This window comes from Urocitellus parryii, chromosome 5, assembly GCF_045843805.1.
Source record: "Urocitellus parryii isolate mUroPar1 chromosome 5, mUroPar1.hap1, whole genome shotgun sequence".
Classification (NCBI taxonomy): Eukaryota; Metazoa; Chordata; class Mammalia; order Rodentia; family Sciuridae; genus Urocitellus; species Urocitellus parryii.
In genome coordinates this window covers 185,410,696-185,424,932 of record NC_135535.1, presented here as the reverse complement: position 1 = coordinate 185,424,932, position 14,237 = coordinate 185,410,696, and the positions used below count along the sequence as shown (strand labels likewise).

The 14,237-nt window shown below is 41.8% G+C and overlaps 1 protein-coding gene across 6 annotated transcripts in view; it reads right to left on the bottom strand.

Annotated features, from left to right (window-relative positions):
* The window catches only part of Dpcd (deleted in primary ciliary dyskinesia homolog (mouse)), a 33,543-nt gene that overhangs the window by 17,349 nt on the left and 1,957 nt on the right, over positions 1–14,237 (bottom strand). For all 6 annotated transcript variants that reach the window (XR_013343643.1, XM_026407884.2, XM_026407885.2 and 3 more), the window contains exons 2-4: positions 11,078–11,158; positions 1,572–1,696; positions 1,337–1,470 (exon numbers count right to left, since the gene is read on the bottom strand). Coding sequence is in view for 5 of the 6 variants with exons in the window: in XM_026407884.2 (XP_026263669.2) it covers positions 1,337–1,470; positions 1,572–1,696; positions 11,078–11,158 (340 nt within the window). In the remaining variant the exon portion in view is untranslated. The remainder of the gene's footprint in view (positions 1–1,336; positions 1,471–1,571; positions 1,697–11,077; positions 11,159–14,237) is intronic.

The window sequence follows — 14,237 nt, the reverse complement described above, 5'->3', positions numbered from 1 at the left end:
GGAGTTTGTTTTCCTACAGGCAATTTCTCTGTTGTCTGAAATTGCTAAATTCCACTTTAGGCACTGACTCCTGTTAATGATGAGAGCAATAACGGAAATAAACTGCCTTTTATCTGAGGGCTTCAATGTGCTTTATAAACGCAAACCCTTATTATTATGACTTTATATTTATAGACAAGGCCCACTGCAGGGGCTGCTGGCTGCATGTACAGCAATAATCCTGAAATTAATTCATTCATCTCCACCCCTTCCCCTGTCCTCTTAACCCTGACAAAATGATGGGGTATGGGTGTCATAAGAGGAGGGCTGCACTGGGGGAACCTGGGAGTTGCCTTGCTTCCCTGTGGGCCTTATGGACCTGAGGAAGACACAAGGAGAGGCTGGCACCACATCAGCTGAGGAGATGGACAAAGAGCTGGGGCCTCCCAAAGGCATGTAAGCAGAAGATGAGTAGAAGCACCTCTAGTTGGGTTCAGCAGCCTGTGAGGCATATTGGGCACAAGTATGAAGCATCATACTGTGGATAGGTAACTCAAGAAACCTGCCATCTTGACACCCCAATCTATTTCATGGGAATTGACACCCCCATACTGTAATCCCTCTGGTTCAGGTCAAGACTGATTCACTTCAGGGCTCTTTTCTTCTCCAATGATCGGTCAGAGCTCCATAAACCCAAGTGTGATCATTTTGAAAATGCATCTGGGTCACCTTCTGTCCTTTCAACACCCCCCCAAGTTGGCCTCCCCCCACCAGTGGACCATAAAGGGAAGTTGAGCACCCCTATTGAAACAGAATGCCAGGGACTTCCAAGAGGCCAAAGCATCTGTCTACTGTCCTTTAGTCCAAGGAGGAATTAGGGTTACTGCTGCCCAGACCAGTATTTTAAAGTCCTTTAACTGCTACCTCAGACAGTTCCAGACCATGGCTCCCCGCCAGCTCCAAAAGTGATGTCACCAGGTCAAGTTCCCCATGGACTGGATCCAGCAATGAGGTCAAGATCATAATTAACCTTATAGCAGAAGTGAAATCACAAGTGATTCCCTCATTCCTTTATTCATTCAACAAATATTTACTGAGCCCTAATATGTGCCAGGTACCATACTAGGCACATGTTCAAGTTCCCCTCCCTGATGGAGCTGATTACATTATTCAAGCTGCTCCTGCCCAGGGGAAGCCCTTCACTTTCAGTACCCTGGGTTTTTTGTTGGGTCTGCTTTCCTCCCTCAGAACTGGAGGAAGGAGGGTGCTCTGGCTTTGGAGTAAGCAACACTCTGGGACATGCCCCTACCCTGCCTCTGCTCAAGTACAAGCAGATAGGTGCTCACACGCAACTCACTTCTTGTTGGTTGTTCTGACAACAATGCAGCGCTCCTTCTGGGCCACACCAACGCTATAGACATCCTTAGGGTAGGGGAGGTTTCGAATCCGCCACTGGAAACTCGTCTTTGTGTCCTTACGCATGAAGATAGGCTGCAGAAGGCAAATCCAACTCAAGGACAATTCAAAGTCTGTGCCCTCAGGGGTCAGAGACCCTCCCAACCTCCATAAAACACTTGGACAGTCAGACATACATTAGCATTGCTTTCCTTGATGAGCTCGGGCCCCAGGCTTCCTGCTCCTGGGAGTGCTGGCTCTCCCACTTCAAGCTGCCACTGGCTCAAGGCTCCCAGCGCACTTTTCACTCGCCACTTTCTCACTGGGGACAGAAGCAAGCAATAGGATCACAGGGAAGAAAGGGTCACTGCTCTTTCCTGCTGAATCTCTGACATCACGTTAGTTCCCAAAAGAAACAGGATAGAAGTAGAGCATTGGAACCTTTAACTGGGCATTGTTCAACTGAGCAGGGATCACACAACCTATGAAATCTCAGTGGAGCATTTCAGTATTATACACTCTACAAAGCCCATCTCATGGGTGCACAGACAAAAGGAATTGGCATGAAGTTCTAGAAGCCTAGAGGAGTCAAGAAACACTCAAGTGCAAGGAGGACACTGAGAAATGAAAATAGTAATTTCTGGTTTTAGGAAAATTTGGATCCCCAAAAGGAAGTTTAGATGCATTTCCCTGCCTCTAAAAAATGCAAGGGAGCCAGTATGGTAGTACACGCCCATAATCCTAGAGGTTCAGGAGGCTGAGGCAAGAAGGTCATAAGTTCAAGAACATCCTTAGCAACTCAGTGAAACCCTGTCTTAAAAGTAAAAAAGGTCTGAAGATGTGGCTCAGTGATAAAGCTCCTTTGGGCTCAATCGCCAGTGTCCTCACCCGCGCCCCCCCCCAAAAAAAAATGCAAAGGAAAAATGAATGAAGAGAGTGAAAGCTGTCTGGTAATTTTGTCTCATGATTCAGAAAGTTCAGATATAGAAATTCATTCATTTCATGGGGCTGGGATTGTGGCTCAGCAGTATAGAACTCACCTAGCACGTGCAAGGCCCTGAGTTTGATCCTTTGCACCACATAAGAATAAATAAATTAAAATAAAGGTATTGTGTCCAACTACAACTAAAAGTAAATATTAAAAAAAAAAGAAATTCACTCATTTCACGTATACCTGATTTATAAAAAACTATATTATCAGGCTAGTTCAGTGGCAGAGCTCGTCTCATAAGCACAAAGTACCATGTTTAATCCCCAGCACTGCAAAACAAACAAAATCTGAGGCACACACTGTATTTTAAATGCACTATTTATAGAAGATCTAATGTGTTTTTGCAAAATGGAATTTTATATTTGCAAGTTTATAATGCAAAAAATCATCTCTATTTTTTCTTGCTTTACAACCCAGCTATTTGTACAAATTTTTTAAAAAATAATTTTTAGTTGTGGATGAACACAATGCCTTTATTTCATTTATTTATTTTTATGCTGAGGATCAAAGCCAGTGCCTCACATGTGCTAGGCAAGTGCTCAACCACTGATACAATCCCAGCCCCCCACACCTTTTTTTTAAGGATATATATTATGGAAATTATAAATCCAGAAACTAGTTCAATGGACATCATCTAGAAATCCCTGCTAGGATTTTCAGAAATTCCTCTCAGCCCTGTCCTAGGGACTGCTGTGGTGCAGTGGAACTACCTTTTTGGAGGCATAATCCCATTTCCTGTCTACTGTATTTGGGATCCCTGGGTCTGCCATCTCAGGGTGTCCTCCAGCCTGAACAACACAGTTATTGCTCAAGACCAGCAGCTGCCTTCTGCAGCCACTGCAGGGAGTGGAACAACTCGAAGTGCCTGGAGTGCTGCTGCCGTTGTTTCCAAGTGCAGGCTCCTTTTTCCCATCAGGAGAGGTCATGGCTCCAGTCTGATCCTCAGTATCAGGCAAGTGGATGGTTTGCCTTTAGACCTGAGCAGCTGTGCCAACCCACACACCCTCACTGCTATAAGGAAAGCATGTGAGCAGAACACAAAAGCATGCTGTAAAATTAAGATTTTCCATTGAATATGTGCTTTTATAAGGTCTGCTGCATGCTGTAGTATGATTTTATTACATCTTAGGGACAAAAGTTCTCCCTAGAAACACATTTCCAAGTTTATAATGAAAATTAATAAGAAAGAATAAAACTTGGAAATGTGCTTAATAGACAACTTTTTCCCCCCACAGATACTTTCTTAAGTGAATGGACTGTGACCAGGAGTATATCCAGATATATTCACTATAATATTTCACTTAATTGTAAGCCAGCCTTCTGGGGGGCCTCTATCACAACTGAAAACTCAGAAGTGACAAATACTTCCAAAAAAATAGCTTATTATGACAAGACCCTTGTATCCTGCTCCACACTATCAGAAAGATTATTCCTAAATCCTTACTCAAGCTACATATAAAATGCTGTGTGCTGGGCACTGTGGCTTATACCTGTAATTCCAGCTAGTTGGAAGGCTGAAACAGGAAGATTCCAAGTTTGAGGCCAGCCTGGGCAAGCTGGCAAGAAGCAAGACCCCGTCTCAAAATAAAACAAAAAATATAAAATACAAAATAAAATTAAAAAGGGATAGGGATGTAGCTGGTGCATAGCATATATGAGGCCCAGAGTTTGAATTTTTTTTTTTTTTTTTTTATATCAGGCATTAAACCCAGGGTTACTTAACCACTGGGCCACGTCCCCAGCCTTTTTTTTATTATTATTTTTTAATATTTTTAGCTATAGATGGACACAATACCTTTATTTATTTTTATGTGGTGCTGATGATCAAACCCAGTGCCTCATACAAGTAAGGTGGCACTTTACCACTAAGCCACAATTCCAGCCTCTTTTATTTTTTAATTTTTTTGTAGTTATAGGTGGACAGCATGCCTTTATTTTATTTATTTTTATGTGGTGTTGAGGATCAAACCCAGCACCTCACGCATGCAAGGCAGTGTTCTGCCACTGAGCTACAGCCCCAGCCCTGCACTTTTTAGTTTTTGAGACAGGGTCTTGCTACGTTGCTCAGGGTCTCACTGAATTGCTAAGCCTGGCTTTGAACTTGTGATCCTCCGGCCTCAACCTCCTGAGCCACTGGGATTACAGGCATGAGCCACCATGTTCGGTCCAGGATTTGATTCTTAGTCTCACACACATACACACAACAACAAAAAAAAAAAAAAAAAAAAGAAAAGAAAGAAAGAAAAAGAAAAAAACTATGTATAGAATAAGGCAAGAAATTTTGTTCTCAGGCATACTGACAACACTGTCAAAGGACATCTTACATGGAAGTGCAGAACTAGGACAGCACTTGGGACCATTTAGTGTCAGAGCAAACAAGCACCCTTAGTCCTTGATATCTCTATATAATAGAACATGACCACCACAGATCTTATCGGTGAAAGTTATTTTAGAAAGTATCTAGTCCAATAACCGTATGTTTGCTTGTTTGTTTATTTATCCTAGGGATTGAACCTTAATATGCTTTATGACTGAGTTACATCCCTAGTCCTTTTTATTTTTCATTATGAGACAGGGTCTTGCTAAGTTGCTAAAGATCTCCATAAGTTGCTGAAGCTGGTCTTAAATTCCTTAGCCTACCAAGTCAGTGGGACTACAGATGCACACTACTGCACCCGGCTTTGTCTTTATTGTTGTTGTTTTTATGCATATATGTTTAAAATGGGAAACATTTCTTCTGTGCCTGCTCACCTTCATCTCTTGCCATTTCTTTCCAGGAGACAAGAGTCTATTGAGTAACAGACAGACCACTTTGCAAAAGCCACAGTTAAAATTCAGGTCTCCTAACCCCAAATTCAGAATCTGAATCATTAATAAAAGGTTAAACTGCAGCCCAGAAGTATTCAATAAGTGTTTGTGATATAAACATTTTGTGATATTTCTTTTTTTTTTTTTTTGGTACCAAGGGATTGAACTCAGGGGCACTCAACCACTGAGCCACATCCCTAGCCCTTGTGATAGTTCTTAAAGTAACTTTATTTTTGGCAGTATTGGGGATTGACTCAAGAGTTTCAAGCAGGGCATGGTAGTGCACACCTGTAATCCCAGTGGCTTGGGAGACTGAGGCAGGAGGATCACAAGTTCAAAGACAGCCTCAGCAAAAGCAAGGTGCTAAGCAACTCAGTGAGACCCTGTCTCTAAATAAAATACAAAATAGGACTGGGGATATGGCTCAGTGGTTGAGTGCCTCTGGGTTCAATCCCTGATACCAAAAAAAAAAAAAAAAAAAGAGAGAGAGAGAGAGAGAGAGAGAGTGAGTTTCAAACATGGTAGGCAAGCACTCTACTCCTGAGCTACATTACATCCCCCAATCCCTTTTATTTTTTTGAGACACAGTCTTTCTAAGTTGTCCAAACTAGTACCGAACTTGTGATCTTCCTACCTTAGCCTCCCAAATATCTGGAATTTCAGGTGTGTGCTACTATGTGTGTGTGTATATATATACACACACATTGCTCTTTAAAGGCTAAACTTCAATTATCTGAAAAAGTAAATATGAGGAATGTCTGACTACCTGGGGCTGGAGAAGTGAGATGCCCCTGTAATCATGGGCCATGTCAAATTTGATGTCCATTTCACTACCAGTGTGGCTTGGGAAAGGCACTAACCACCCTTTGAATTCCTGTGCACTCTTCTACTCCAAAGAATGCTGGGTTTTTCACAGAAAGCTTTTTTTAAAAAAAAAATATTTATTTTTTAGCTGTAGTTGGACACAAAACCTTTATTTTACTTATTTATTTTTATGTGGTGCTGAGGATTGAACCAAGGGCCTCACACGAGCCCTCTACCACTGAGCCAGAACCCCAACCCTCCACAGAAAGCTTTTTTTTTTTTTAATATTTTATTTTTTAGTTTTTAGGTGGACACAATATCTTTTTTTTTTTTTTAATGTGATGCTGAGAATCGAACCCAGTGCCTCACGCATGCCAGGTGAGCACACTACCACTTGAGCCACATCCCTAGCCCCCACAGAAAGCTTCATAAGGAGGAAAAGATTGCTGTTGGCTCCCTCTTTCCAACCTCAAAAGCCACTCAGGCCACAGGAGCTTTGGCACCCTTGGCTGCCTCACCATTTTTTTTTTTAACACCTATGAAATTACCTTCTTTGTTAAAAAGTAATACAGAAGAAAGTTTTCCTTTTCAACCCTTTAAGAGATAAGATTCAAAAATTATTTTGGCAAAGTCCTTATTTATCTCATACATAAGGGCATGAGTACACACGTGCAAATACACACTTATCTTTCTTGTCCATGTCTTTGTTCCTGAACTCAAGGACAGCTCCTGCGGCAACAGAACACTGTTTCTACCTGCTGTCACTCTGATTTGATTATATGTTAAACCCAAACTGGTGTGTGCAAGGCAGCTCCCTGGGTGCTGTCATCTCTTCCCAGCTGAGCCAGGGTCAGTCCTTGGGAAGGAGACTTTCAATGACCCTGCAAAGGGTCTGACAGGGAATATGAAGGAGGCAATGCCTGGGGACTTTTTCCTAAATCAGCAGGAAACAGGCTGATGTCCCAGGCTGCTGAAAGAGGCCCGATCTTTCAGGTGGGCTAGAAAGTGGAGGTCCTAAAGGCCTCTTTCCCCAAAGCTCCAAAGCCTGGCCCACTTCCAATGTGGATAATTACATTCCCCTTTCCTAAATACTCCCTGCAGCTTAAACTAGATGCAGGATTCTTCTTTTCTGCCCTAAAACACTGCAACATTGCTCTGTGGCTATTAAACAGCTGCCGCGACCCATCCCTGAGGAGGCTGAAGGGAATCGAGTGGGTCATTTATAAAGCCGCTGAAGTGCCTGGGGATGAAAGTGCTCAATATCCTCCAAATGCGGCCTGGGGTGGTTAGGCTGGCGGTCAAATACCAAAGCAGATTAAGCAGTAATCCGAATGTAATCGCTAGGGGATGGCCTGCCCTTCAGCCTCTGCTTCCCTGGACACGCTGTGTTTTTCTGGGGCTAGTTTGATGTTCCGATCATTGTTATGGGGCCCTTCAGTTTTTCCTCTATGAATACATACAGCATTCATTGTGGGGGGTGGGAATGAATAGCCCCAAGAGATTAGAAAAAAAGATGACACTAACATGCTTGTTAACACTGACTAGAGAAACTTTGTCCCAGGCAAATGCACACCTATTGGCAATTCTTCCTCTGTAAATTGAGATTTTTGAATAGAAACAGCAGTTTGGCCAATTACCAAATTTATATAATTAGTTGGAAAATGGAAACTATTTCTGCATACTGCCACAAAAACCACATCTGTATTTTACTTCATAGTATACACAAGCAAAAGACAGCTCAGATCCTAGGATTATTTATTCTTAAAAATTAACAGCTGGGACTGGATGTGGTAGTGTACACTGGTCATCTCAGCAACTCAAGGATTGCAAGTTCAGGGGCAGCCTCGGCAACTTAGCAAGGACCTGTCTTAAAATAAGAAGGATTGGGACTGGGGGTGTAGTTCAGTGGTAGAGCCTAGTATGTGTGAGGCACTGGGTTCAATCCCCAGCACTTAAAAAAATTAAAAAATAAAATAAAAATAAAACCTGGGTGCAGTGGCATGCTCCTATAGTCCCAAGTACTTGGGAGGCTAAGACAGGAGAATCACTTGAGCCTAGGAATTCAAGGCCAGCCTGGGCAAACTAGTGAGGCCCCATCTCAAAATAATAAAAATAATAAACAACAACAATTATGATGATGAAGAGTATTTTGTGAGGGCAGTTGGGTAGGGGTTAGGGGAGAAGAATAAGAAATGGATCTACTGTTCTCTGGCTACGGTCCAGTGGCTGGAGTGGGGTGATTCTTCATGCCTATCAGTCCCCATTCAGGTCATTCTGGGAAAGAAAAATTGAATAAGGCTAGGCGTGGGGGCACATGCCTATAATCCCAGCTATTTGAGAGACTCAGACTCAGATTATGAGTTCTAGCCTAGCCTGGGTAACAGCAAAACCTCTTAAAAAAAAAAAAAAGAAAGAAAGAAAGAGAAAATAGGAAGCAAAGAAAGTTAGATTTAAATATTCTTTGCTATACATCAAAGCACAGACTTTTTAGAAAATATTGTTTAGTTGTCAATGGATCTTTATTTTATTTATTTATATGAGACTGAGAATCCAACCCAGTGCTTCACACATGCTAGGCAAGCACTCTACCACTGAACCACAACCCCAGCAAGCACGGACTCTTGATTGGACAGAACTTAGAAACCTAACAGCAATGTGATTCTGAAAAAGGTACTTAACTTCTTTGAGCTTCTGTTCTTTCAACTGTAAAATGGGGAAGAGGATACCTATGTCATAGGGGTTTTCTTTTTTCCATTGGTGTGGGGTACTGGGGATTGAACCCAGGTGTGTTTAATCACTGAACCACATCCCCAGTCCTTTTTATTTTTTGAAACAAGGTCTCACTAAATTGCTTAGGGCCTTGCTAAGTTGCTGAGACTGGTCTTTCAGTCCTCCTGCCTCAGCTACCTAAATTGCTCGGATTACAGGTGTGTGCCACCATTCCCAGCTGTCATAGACTTTTGTTTTGTAACACATACACACACACGTGTGTGTGTGTATTTGTGTGTGTATATATGTAAACATATACACACATATAAATATGTACACACACACACACACACACACACACACACACATATATATATATTAGTTGTAGATGGACAAATACCTTCATTTTATTTATTTTTATGTGGTGCTGAGGATTCGAACCCAGTGCCTCACACATGCTAAGCAAACACTCTACCAACTGAGCTACAGCTCCAGACCTGTTATAGGGTTTTAATGAAGACAATTACATGATGTCATTCATATAATATACTTGGCATGGTGTCCAACAAGAATTAATGTCATTAGTAGGTAAACTTTAGTCAAATAGTATTCTCTCTCATGAACAAAATCTCACTCTATTTCTGTTTTTAAGAAAAAGGAGTTTGAGTCAAGCCTATAATCCCAGTGACTCAGGAGGCTAAGGTAGGAGGATCACAAGCTTGAGGTCAACATTGGCAATTTAGCAAGAGCCTGTCTCAAAATGAAAAATAAAAAAGGACTGGGAATGTAGTTCAGTAATAGAGAGCCTTTGGGTTCAATCCCCAGTACTGCCAATAAATAAGTACATAAGAAAAAGAAAAAGGAGTTTGGAGGTCAGAGTCTGTCCTCTCTTGCCACCAGGAGAAACAATAGGTAAATGTGGGATACTGGGGCTTCAAATGCTACAAATGAGGGAAACTGCACTTTTTTTTTTAATTTTAATTTCATCTCCAAGTTCAACAAAAAAGCCCAGGTTTTGTTTGTTTGTTTCCACAGCTGTGGCAACAATAGCTGCTTTACTTGTTCTTTGTGGAAAAGAGGGGTGATATTGGGGGCTGGGGTGAAGCTGGGGCGAGGTGTTGCGGTCAGTCTCTGGCCTGGATATGGTGATGGTTAGCCCACGTGACCTCTGCTTTCATAAGTTCTCCCCTGTTAGGCATTCCAAGGCTGTCACCCCCTGGGAGCACTATAAATTACAATACATTGTGAGGATATTACTACTGTATTGGTTTCCTCCGAATCAGTGTCATATGCTAAACACATCAAGATTTTTAATAGCACCAGACTAAGCCAATTGGGACCAAGCCCAAGCAGTTCATAATAAGGAGGGATCAACACTTCACTCTGCAACTGAACATGCGGAGGGCACATATTTTAAGACCAGAGACCAAGAGAATGCAAACCAGTGTAATCCATGTTGTCGGTTCTAGACATTTATGAGCTGTCAGAAAAAGGGAAAAAGAAATTCCCTCACCAATACAACCTGTCGATCAGGCCTAGGAAGAAATTAAAGTCAAGAATAATGACAAGAAAATAACCCAGTCCATGATTCCATCATTGGTCTTAGCATTTCAGGTGGAACTTAATAAAGAGACCAACTCCCACTGCTGACAGCCTTAGGCCCTGGGTCACAGAGCCAGCCTCCTAGCTCTGGGAAGTCAGTTAAGGCTGATGTGCGTACCTGGGAATAGAAAGTGGACAAATCAAATAATTCCCAGAAATTCAAACTGGAACCCCTATTCATAAGCCTATTCATAGAGGGAAAAATCTGTAGGAATGAAAAATGATAATGCTGCAAAATCACCAAGCATACCCCCTTTGGATCATTCTTCAAGATGAGGGTCGTATTTAACGGTGTTGCCTTGGAGGCAAGGTCAGAAGATACTGCCTCTGATGCTTGCTCCTGGAGTGGCTCAGAAAACACAACAAGCAATCAAAAAGCCTGCAGTGAAAGGCTGTCCTTATCACTACGGGCTACAAGGCTCACTTCAATACCATTCCCACTTCAATACCATTCCCACTTCAATACCATTCCTCTGTTAAGTTTTTCTCCAACTGTTTCTCCTCATACCCCCTCCCAGCTTAGAATTACCTTTCTTGCTGGCTGGGGCTGGGCTTTATGGGTAAAAAAAAAAAACAAAAAAAAAACAAAAAAAACAAAAACCTCCCACTCCATTTCCAGTGTCCAAACTATTTTCAGTAACAACCTTGCCCCAAAAGCCTGAGTACTCCCTCCCTCAGTTTCCACATTTCATGCTGGGCAACTCCCTCGAGCCTAAGGCTAGGAGCTTTGGCCTGTGCTCAGAACAACCCCAAGCCTTCCAAAGAGTCCAATGGAAGCCTGTTACTTACCAAGTAGTTCACTCGTCTTCTCATCATATTCTTCAGCCATTTCCTTTCCATCCGGGAACAAATAGTGCACCTTTCTTCTCCCTACACACAGAGCAGACAGTGCCTTACCTCATAGCCTTCCTCTGCCTTGCCTCGTGCTGATGTGCAAGGGGCCTTACCTGGGAACAGCAATAGCCCTGAGAGTAATGAGAAACCTCGCTGGAACCCCTAGGAACTCCTTGCCAACTATCACCCACCATTACTTTAAGTCATATCCTGGGGCTCACTTGCTTTCTGAAGCTTCTTCCTCTGAACATGCCTTTGCAATTTTCTCTATCAGCAATAATGCCATAATTCTTCCCATCCATGAAACTCTTCCTCACCCTTCAAAATCCAACTCAAATGTCACTTCCACTGGAAAGTCTCCCACAATTATCACCTCCAGCTCATTGGCAGAAGTAATCACTTCCTCATCTTCCCCCTCCCATGGTGTATTCACATGTATAGTGGAGCATTTATCACATATTATAACACTCCTAAAAGTATCAGACATGAATGTCATCACACAGTTTCTAAAACCAAGCTTACACAGGATGTTGAGCTGGGGTTGTTGACCCAGCACTTCCCTTCAGTCATGCCATTGTCCTACCTTCTTCCACACATCTCTAGGTCATTCAGAGACACATGATGGCAACTGCCATGTATTTGCTCCCTGACAAGGTACTTCAGTTATGATTTTATATCTACTTGGTGTGATTCTTTGATTATTGCCTGTCTCTTTTACTGGACAGGAGCAGTTTTATCCCTGTACCTGTGGTTTCCCTGAGAGTAAGCAGAGTAGCTGGCTCAAAGAAATAGTGACTGAAAGAATGAATAAATATCGACACATCCTCCACTGACAAGCCCGGAGTCTCCCTGACCAATTTCTCTACCCACATAGCATAACCATAAGCATTTGCTTAAGGATGACTGTGTAACTTCCTCTTTCTTTTTACATATAGGACGCAGATATAGGTATGCCCTCAGAAAGACTAATAAAAGGGCATTAATGCTCAGTAGGCATGTACACTATATAAGATTCAAGAATAAGAATCCTAGCTGGGGACTGATGCTGTAGCTCAGTGGCAGAGCACTTGCCTAGCACGTGTGAGGAGCTGGGTTTGATCCTCAGCACCACATAAAAATAAACAAATAAAATAAAGGTATACTTGGCCAGGGTCGTGGCTCAGTGGTAGAGTGTTTGCCTATCATGTGTGAGGCACTGGGTTCGATCCCCGGCACCACATAAAAATAAAGGTATTGTGTCCATCTACAACTGAAAAAAATATTTTTTAAAAAAGCATACTGTCCATCTATAACTACACTTTTTTTTTTTTTTTAAAGATTCCTAGCCAGGGGGCTGGGGTTGTGGCTCAGTTGGTAGAGTGCTTGCCTAGTATGTATGAGGCACTGGGTTCGATTCTCAGCATCACATAAGTAAATAAATAAAGGTCAATCAACAGCTAAATAAAAAAAAATTTAAAAAAAAAAAAAGAAAAAGATTCTTAGCTAGGTATCATGGAGCACTCCTGTAATTCCAGCTTGGCTGAGGCAGGAGGAGCTCGAGTTCAAAGCCAGCCTCAGCAACTTAGTGAGGCCCTAAGCAATTCAGTGAGACCCTGTTTCTAAATAAAATATTTTTAAAAGGGCTGGGGAGGCCAGGGTTGTGGTTTAGTGGTCAAGTGCTTGTCTAGCATCCATGAGATACCGGATTTGATCCCTGGCACCACAGAAAAATTAAAAAATAATAATAAAATAAAGGTTAAAAAATAATTGAAAAAAAAAAAAAGGCTGGGGATGTGGCTCAGTGGTCAAGAACCCCTGGGTTCAATCCCTGGTACCAAAAAATTACAAAAGAGTCCTCAGGTGGCTTTTTCCTAATTTACTCTTCTGGGAACAGTTCTCTTGAGTCATTTTAAATTTGTATTTCAGGGAAACTCAAATCCCAAATTTGCAGGGCATCTCAACAGCCTTTAGGTTCCACCATTCTTAACCATTTGGGTGGTTCATAGGAGCCAGCAGGTGTTTTCCTATCAGAAGAAGGGCACAAGGTACTGCCTGTGCACAGCTGAGGGCACCTAGCCTGGCCATCTTCTCCCCTTTGCCTCCAGCCTCGAGTACTAGCAGAATGTGGTACTTACTATCAACCAGCCAGTTTACATGTTTTATTGAATTTAATTCTCACAATAATCCTCTGTATCTCCATTATCTGTATTTCACAGATGAGGAAAATTGAGGCTTAAAGATGTGAAACTTAGTCTAACATTATAAAGCTAGAAAATGACAGACTCAGACTTAAACTCTTTTGAGGCCAAAGTCCAAGTTCTAATAATTATATCAGAAAAATTTCTACAGCTTAAAATATTTGTAAGGTTGAACATTGTTCCAGGGATTTATTGAACATTTTTCCAGAGAGTTCCTTTTTACATCCCTATACCTGCCAAGATGGCAAATCTGCATTTTAACAAAGCACACCCATATATTCAATATTGTGGGGTTTTGGGGGTTTTTTTTTGGGGGGGAAAAACCTTAACAATATCATTTTGTGATGCTAATAATAAAAGAACACAATCTTGGCTGATAAAATATTTGTTTAAATATTGTTCTGTGACCAAATACCTGGGCTTGCACCTCTGAATACCTCTGAATTCATATTCAGAGCAGCATTATTCACAATAGTCAAAAGGTAGAAGCAACCTAAGTGTCCCTCAACACATGAATAAACAAAATGTATGTGTGTGAGGAGGTGAGTTGTGCATAAATACAAATGGGATATTATTCACATTTTAAAAGGAAGGAAATTCTAACACATGTATAACATGACTTATGCTATAAGAAATAAGCCAATCATAAAAGGACAATTTCATTCATCTGGTTTCCTAGAGTAGTCAAATTCACAGAAATAGAAAATAGAAAGGTGCCTGCCAGGGGCTGGGGAGGAAGAGAGCACAGAGTTTACTGACAGAGTTTCTTGAGGAAGATGAAACAGTTCTGGAAGCTGGGTTTAGTGGCACATGCCTGTAATCCCAGTGGTTCAGGAGGCTGAGGCAGAAGGATTGTGAGTTCAAAGCCAGCCTCAGCAACTTATCAAGGCACTAAGAAACTCAGTGAGACCTTGTCTCTCATAAAATACAAAATAAGG